Source organism: Genypterus blacodes, unplaced genomic scaffold (assembly GCF_046128005.1).
Source record: "Genypterus blacodes isolate CSIRO-AG114 ecotype Tasmania unplaced genomic scaffold, CSIRO-AGI_Gbla_v1 ptg000589l_1, whole genome shotgun sequence".
Lineage (NCBI taxonomy): Eukaryota > Metazoa > Chordata > Actinopteri > Ophidiiformes > Ophidiidae > Genypterus > Genypterus blacodes.
In genome coordinates, this window is record NW_027467319.1 from 25,001 (window position 1) to 32,500 (window position 7,500).

The 7,500-nt window shown below is 45.8% G+C and overlaps 4 protein-coding genes across 6 annotated transcripts in view; 2 read left to right on the forward strand and 2 right to left on the reverse strand.

Moving 5' to 3' along the window:
- Positions 1 to 1,379, reverse strand: part of LOC142990560 (gamma-glutamyl hydrolase-like) — a 19,601-nt gene extending 18,222 nt beyond the window's left edge. The window contains exon 1 of the transcript XR_012960799.1: positions 1,178 to 1,379. The gene's annotated coding sequence lies outside the window, so the exon portion shown is untranslated. The remainder of the gene's footprint in view (positions 1 to 1,177) is intronic.
- Positions 1 to 2,051, reverse strand: part of LOC142990561 (pyruvate dehydrogenase E1 component subunit alpha, somatic form, mitochondrial-like) — a 19,571-nt gene extending 17,520 nt beyond the window's left edge. Inside the window, exons 1-2 of one of the 2 annotated variants that reach the window (XR_012960803.1) lie at positions 1,899 to 2,051; positions 1,387 to 1,448 (exon numbers count right to left, since the gene is read on the reverse strand). The gene's annotated coding sequence lies outside the window, so the exon portion shown is untranslated. Of the gene's footprint in view, positions 1 to 1,386; positions 1,449 to 1,750 lie in introns of both variants that reach the window. The other variant, XR_012960802.1, reaches the window with a different exon arrangement.
- Positions 1 to 7,500, forward strand: part of LOC142990555 (protein NLRC3-like) — a 19,905-nt gene that overhangs the window by 7,903 nt on the left and 4,502 nt on the right. The window lies entirely within an intron of this gene.
- LOC142990558 (protein NLRC3-like) overlaps positions 2,805 to 7,500 on the forward strand; it is a 4,788-nt gene continuing 92 nt past the window's right edge. The window contains exons 1-7 of the mRNA XM_076140380.1: positions 2,805 to 2,823; positions 2,906 to 2,965; positions 3,679 to 3,792; positions 4,359 to 4,472; positions 4,776 to 4,854; positions 5,170 to 5,371; positions 5,815 to 7,500. The exon at positions 5,815 to 7,500 is cut by the window's right edge and continues 92 nt beyond it. Of these exons, the coding sequence (XP_075996495.1) occupies positions 2,916 to 2,965; positions 3,679 to 3,792; positions 4,359 to 4,472; positions 4,776 to 4,854; positions 5,170 to 5,371; positions 5,815 to 7,037 (1,782 nt within the window). The 5' untranslated portion in view covers positions 2,805 to 2,823; positions 2,906 to 2,915 and the 3' untranslated portion in view covers positions 7,038 to 7,500. The remainder of the gene's footprint in view (positions 2,824 to 2,905; positions 2,966 to 3,678; positions 3,793 to 4,358; positions 4,473 to 4,775; positions 4,855 to 5,169; positions 5,372 to 5,814) is intronic.

Below are 7,500 nucleotides of genomic sequence, written 5' to 3' on the forward strand. Positions count from 1 at the left end.
GGGTTGTTGTGGTAACCCATGTGGTTGGAGAGTTGTTGTAAAAACAGACAGCCCTGATAAGAGAGGAACAAACACATGGTGCTAACCCTAACCCTAACCCCCCCTCCCTCCCGGAATAGCTCTGCGCGCCCCCCACTTTGGGAAACACTGGTTTAGGAAATCTGGATGTAAATCAATAATAGATAGAGAGGGAGAGAGAAGAAGAACGTTCATTAGGACGACTTCATTTCCAGCATCTATTTAACTTATTCAAATGAAGTTCAACAGAAGAAACCACACTTCTACAACCTGTCCACTAGATGGTGCTAAGACACACACACACACACACGCACACACGCACAAACACACACAGACACACACACACACACACACACACACACACACAGGTATACTGTCAAAACAGAGGAAGACGTGACGCAGCGTGAGTTTGAGTTTGATTCGATGATTTAATGGATCATAGTTTGTTTTCATACTACATACTACACATGGTTCCTCAGCGACTGTGTGATCTGACACACGAGGAGAGGGAAAGAATGAAAGTGTGGCGCAAGAAAGAGAATAAAGAGGCACGTGGAATTCTTTGGAATTTTTGGTTTTAGGTCTGAGACGTTTTGTGTTTTTCTTGACAAGTTGAAGCATTTTGTACCTCATCTATAGCAAAGTAGCAGTAAAATCTCTCATTTGATCACATTTGTTCTGTCTGGTTGTACTGCTCACAAACATAAAAGTATGAGAATAGTTTGTGACTCCAAATATGAGGATTTCTTGCTTTTCAGACATATTTTTAGATCTATTTCAGATATTTGAGCTGCTCTGCTGTCTCCTGTCACAAATGCATCATCGGATCATAACAGCTCATTTATTGACAGAGGCCTGAGTACGACTCTCCTGATGATGATGATGATGATGATGATGATGATATACACACACCTCATGGGTGGATGTTTGAATGTTCAGTAGTGGTGTTCTTGCATGTTGTGTTCATGTTGTTCTACCCCCAAACTGACTTATAGTTGTAGAAGTAGTCTGAGTGTATCTACATGCATTTAAATAAAGGGAACTTATCTACCGCTTTCAAACATTTATTTATGGTATATAAAGTGAAATACCAACATGTTTCCACTGTGTGTGTGTGTGTGTGTGTGTGTGTGTGTGTGTGTGTGTGTGTCTACCCTACCTCCCAGACAGCAGAACTGGGGTTGTGAAACTTGTCAAGAAGAAAAACCTTTCTGTCCTGAATCCTTGATTGAGTGTGTGTGTGTGTGATCTGAACTGTAGAGAGACAAAGTAAAGACTTGTTGTGATGAAGAACACTAGAAACACATCCAGCAGAAGGAGTCATTCCCTGCAGTCTGAGAGAAGTGTTCAGTCTGCAGTGATCCTCACCTTTCCAGCTCTGCAGTGGTCTGTGGCCTCTCTGACACACAGGACGTCCGTCCCGTCCACACCTACAGGAAGAGACGAGGACAAGGACTCTTTCACTAAGTCACATAATCACTAACCTTCAGACACACCAGAGTGAGAAGCAGCAGCCTGAAGGTGTGTGTGTGTGTGTGCAGTGTCATACATGAGCATCAGAAAGCTCTGTTCACACCTGGAACTGCCAGGACGCCGCTCGGCCTCCTGTTATAGTGTCGGTCTGTGTAGGCCGGCTGCAGCGTACAGACACAAGGACACACTGCACCCACCGCCCCAGACCCCCAGCTTTACCCCCCCTCTGTGTGTGTGTGTGTGTGTGTGTGTGTCTCACCCTGGCCTCAGGTATGTAGTCTGGCTCTCCTGCTGGCTGCAGCTCTCTCTACTGACGTCCCCGTGTGGTTCCTCCCGTTAGGCCTCAAAGATCAGAAGGTAATCTGAACCACATCTACAACACAACATAGACATGTTCTTTATCTCACCTCACACCGCCATGATGTCACCACAGACTGATAGAAGATCTCTGCTGCACATGATGAAGGATCTCAGCCTCCTCCTCAGGAAATACAGTCTGCTCATCTCCTTCCTGTTCACAGCTCCAGTCCAGTCTGTGGTCCAGCTGCTCCACTCCCCTCCTCACTCAGAGTGTGTGTGGTCTTCATCACTCCGTCTCTCCTCCTGAGTCCACCTCCAGCTCTCTGGTCCTGTACCTGAACCACTCTAAACATCACAAATGTCCTCTGACTCCCGCCTCCATAAACAACAACCAATGAAGCCGAATGAGTGACAACTTCCTGCTCAACATCGTTCTATTTATTTTTATTATCTTTTTCTCACAAGAAATGAGTTCAGGTCTCACGCAGCCTTCATGACTTCTTCCCTCCATCTATCAACCACCTCACACACACACACACACACACACACACACACACACACACACACTCTCCCGCCCATTAAAAACACATTCCAGGCGTTACAGGTGAGTCAGCTGACCCTTTTTTTTTAATGACCTCACCCAGGAACAAAATGTAGTGATACTTTATCACACACAGGTATGTTGTGTAGTTAGACAGGGACATTTGTTCAGATGAGGAAGAGCAGCAGAGGAAGACTGACGCAGTGTGAGTTTGAGTTTGATTTGATGACTTTATGGATCATAGTTTATGTTTCATGTTTCATGTTTCTGTCTCTGTGCTTTTGTGTGTGTGTGTGTGTGTGTGTGTGTGTGTGTGTGTGTGTGTGTGTGTATCTATAATCCCTCTGGTTTCATATGTGTTGTAGAGTTTGCTGTACAGTTTCTCTTTATAAACTCTTTCACTCTTATTCTTCTTTACTTTTCTCAGCTTGTTGTGACTTTTAGACTCTTCATGTCTTTAAAGCGCTTTGGGCTGCAGCTCTGTATGAAAGGTGCTGTACAAAGACAGATTATTGTTATTACTGTGCATGTGTGTTTATTTATGTGTGTGTGTTTATGCTTCCCTCTCTGTAGTGTAGTGAAGATGAGTGTTTGTGGTGATGAAGATGAGGGACCTCCAGACTCTCACACACAGTAAATACTGCCCGTCTCACAGGGGTGGGGTTTGATAGAGCTTTGTGTTAAACACTGTTACCAAACTGAGGATGAAGACTCTGAATCCCATCATGCTAACTCACTGACTCCATCTCCAGCAGCTACAGAACATGACTGTGTCTCACCGTCTGTGCCATCATTCAGACAGAGGCTGGGACTTCAGCTTGGAAGGAATTAGATTCCTGCCACCTTTATAGATTCTGTTTGAAGAACTTTTCCCTCAAAGACTCATTGGAACTACATGGAACAAATGAACATGACTTTGATTTAGTGCACAGAATTCAAACAGTTTCACTTTCACTTTGCTGACAACTTTGAAATTAAATTGCAATCATGAAATTCAAATGACACTTTTTGGATGAAGTCTTCCAAAGATACAATATGAGACTCAAAACTCATTCAATACATGAAAGATGTTTTTGTTTTTGTTCCTGTCTGTTACCAGGAAATGCCCATTTAAACTAAGAACCTGTTTGTCAAGGCAGTCCTGGCAAAGATGAGCTGCCAAACTAGTTTCAGAAAGATTGAGAAACACAATCACACAACAAAACACAAACTATCAAACTGCATAAGAACAAAGTCAAACTACAACTACGTTTTTCAGTTTCTCACAATTTCTCTTTGCATCTCACATTTGACCTCATGACCTTCTGCTTCAATCCTCTGTTGTGTTGTCAATGCTGTGTTTATAGAGTTCACCAGCAGAGGGCAGACTCTCCTGTACCCAGCTGTGTGTCCATGAAGAGTGACTGGTCCATTGGTGAACCTCTAGACTTCCGTCATGAACCTGGACCCTCACACACAAAGTAAGAGGGGGGGCTGAGTGAGAGACAGAGAGAACTATATCATAACAAAACATCACTATCCCAAAATTACAACCGATACTACATATCAACAGAAGGATGCAAGAATTTTCAACAAATATACAATTAAACAATTAGAATAAAATAGATTCTCGAAGTGGGAATAGACAGCCCATTCTTTTGCCTGATAGGCTTAGAAAGTGCAGCAGTGGGACAGAGAGAGAGAGACATAGGGAGAGAGAGTGAGAGAGAGAGAGTAGCAACACTGGAACAGACTTGATTGGCTGGGTAGAATCACGTGGGATGGCTTAACTCGCTTGCAATTGGTCTGTGCGTTTTCTCATCCGCTAAATCAGTGGTTCCCAAAATTTTGTGCTGGGCCCCCCTTTAATAGATCAGAATTATTTAATGCCTCCCCCAATATGTTCGATCAACAATAAGGGACTCCTGCAATAGCTCTGCCCCCCACTTTGGGAACCACTGCGCTAAACAATTGCAGTAAAGACTACAAAAACTTGGTAACTTATCTGCTTCAATCCTCTGTTGTGTTGTCAATGCTGTGTTTATAGAGTTCACCAGCAGAGGGCAGACTCTCCTGTACCCAGCTGTGTGTCCATGAAGAGTGACAGGTCCATGGGTGAACCTCCTGACTTAAGTGATGGACAGAAGTCTGCTGAAGAAAGGTCAGAGGTTAAACCAGATCACTGTGATATCATCAGTGTAGTTTTGTAGTAGAAGACATCTCAAAGGACAGGTCTTCTTGAATGAAGGACACGTCTCTGTCCACCTGAGTGTTTGGATCAGAGCCTCAGAAGTTGAGCTGATGAGCTGAAGATTGATTCCAGGATCCTGTGATGCTCTGAGCTGCTTTGAGGGACCAGCAGACAGCTGCGTTTCCTGTTGCCTCAAACAGACAGACAGACATCACCATGACAACCTGTGTCTGTGTGTGTTTGAAGACTTCATGTTTCCTGATTTCTCCACAGAGTTCACCTGAAGAAGTCAGAGGTTTCCAGTGGTGTGTGTGTCCAGCAGCATCCAGCAGACCTGGACTCCATATTTACGGTGCGTAAATGTCCAGGCTCCGCCCACTTCCATATGGACGATGTCACCGGGTGGAGAATCTATTCCACAGAGAGATAAGAGATGTTTGACCGGAGCACTTGGTTCATTTAGTTTGACCAGTGAGAGTTCACTGGGAACCTAGTGTGAAGCATCACAGCTGTTGCTATGGTTACCTGCATCTTCATCAAGCCGGAGATTTAGAACGCCGGCCAGCTGCGTGTTGTCAACATATAGACTGTAAACACACACCTGACAGCCAATCAGGAAGCAGGATCTTCTGTCCCCCTGCTATAAACTCACGTCTGACTCTTTCAGCTGCTGGAGGAGAACATTGTCAGGTTTGTGAAGGACGAGCTGAAGAGCGTCCAGAAGGTTCTGACCGCAGACTACCCACAATGCTTGGAGAGGCCGAGAGGGAACCGAGAGCAGAGGAGCAACAGAGAGGCGTTGGTGAAGCTCACAGTGAACTTCCTGAGGAGAATGAAGCAGGAGGAGCTGGCTGACTCTCTGCACAGCAGTAAGACCATTGAACAGCTTGAACATGATAAGGAAAGAGGAAACAGGACTAAAGCTTCACACTTACACTTAGAGCAGCTAATCACTCTCCTGCACAAAGAGACTGTGTTCACCTCCTGTTTATCAGCACTTTAGTCACATTCAAAGGCTCACCAACAGAAGTGTGTTTTTATTGGGGATTTAAAGATCACAAGAGAGTTTGTCTCTTTGACTGGGGCAGGAAGTGGATTCCAAAGAATAGGAGATCTGCTCTTGGTTGTTGGGATAGTGAGCAGGCCTGCTGAGATCTTAGAACAGGTGCAGGAACATCAGGGGTTAGAAGGTTAGAAGGTGTTCTATTATACTGCTCTAGTCACAAAGCTTTCTACTCCTAAATGCTTTTTTACTCTGTAGTTTTCTTTTCTTCTCCATGTTTCCCTCCTCTGACTGTTGTCTCTTCATCAGGAAGTCTTGCTGCACTGTGCCAACGTAAACTGAAGTCTAAGCTGAAGCAGAAGTTCCAGAGTGTGTGTGAGGGGGTCGCTAAAGCAGGAAAGCAAACCCCTCTGAATGAGATCTACACAGAGCTCTACATCACAGAGGGAGGGGCTGGAGGGCTCAACCATGAACATGAGGTCACACACATTGAAGCAGCATCCAGGAAAGCACAGAGAGCAGAAACAACAATCAGATGTGAAGACATCTTTAATGCCTCACCTGGAAGAGATCAGCCAATCAGAACACTGATGACAAAGGGCGTGGCTGGCATCGGGAAAACCCTCTTAACACAGAAGTTCACTCTGGACTGGGCTGAAGGCAAAGCCCACCAGAACATCCAGCTCACATTTCCATTCACCTTCAGAGAGCTGAATGTGCTGAGAGGGAGAAAGTTCAGCTTGGTGGAGCTTCTTCATCACTTCTTTACTGAAACCAAAGAAGCAGGAATCTGCAGCTTTGAAGACTTCCGGGTCGTCTTCATCCTGGACGGTCTGGATGAGTGTCGACTTCCTCTGGACTTCCACAAAGGTGAGATCCTGACCGATGTTAGAGAGTCCACCTCAGTGGATGTTCTGCTGACAAACCTCATCAGGGGGAACCTGCTTCCATCTGCTGGCCTCTGGATCACCACAAGACCTGCAGCAGCCAATCAGATCCCTGCTGAGAGCGTGGACATGGTGACAGAGGTCAGAGGGTTCACTGACCCTCAGAAGGAGGAGTACTTCAGGAAGAGACTCAGAGATGGGAAGCAGGCCAACAGCATCATCTCCCACATCAAGACCTCACGAAGCCTCCACATCATGTGCCACATTCCAGTCTTCTGCTGGATCACTGCCACAGTTCTGGAGGACATGATGATGAAGACCACAGAGAGAGGAGAGCTGCCCAAGACCCTGACTGAGATGTACATCCACTTCCTGGTGGTTCAGACCAAAGTGAAGAACATCAAGTATGATGGAGGAGCAGAGACAGATCCACTCTGGAATACAGAGAGCAGGAAGATGATGGAGTCTCTGGGAAAACTGGCTTTTGATCAGCTGCAGAAAGGAAACCTGATCTTCTATGAGTCAGACCTGACAGAGTGTGGCATGGACATCACAGCAGCCTCAGTGTACTCAGGAGTGTTCACACAGGTCTTTAAAGAGGAGAGGGGACTGTACCAGGACCAGTGTTCTGCTTCGTCCATCTGAGCCTCCCAGGAGTTTCTGGCTGCTCTTTATGTCCGTCTGACATTCATCAACTCTGGAGTCAACCTGCTGTTAGAAGATCAACCAACCTCTCTGACACTAACAAGTCTCCACCAGAGTGCTGTGGACGAGGCCTTACAGAGTCCTAATGGACACCTGGACTTGTTTCTTCGTTTCCTTTTGGGCCTTTCACTGCAGACCAATCAGACTCTCTTACAGGGTCTCCTGAAAGATACAGGAAGGAGCTCAGAGGCCACCAGGAAACAGTCCAGTACATCAAGAAGAAGATCAATCAGAAGGTCTCTGCAGAGAGAAGCATTAATCTGTTCCACTGTCTGAGTGAGCTGAAGGATCTTTCTCTAGTGAAGGAGATCCAATGGTACCTGAGGTCAGGGCGTCTCTCCACAGCCACACTGTCTCCTGCTCAGTGGTCTGCTGTGGCCTTCATCTTACTGTCATCAGAGGA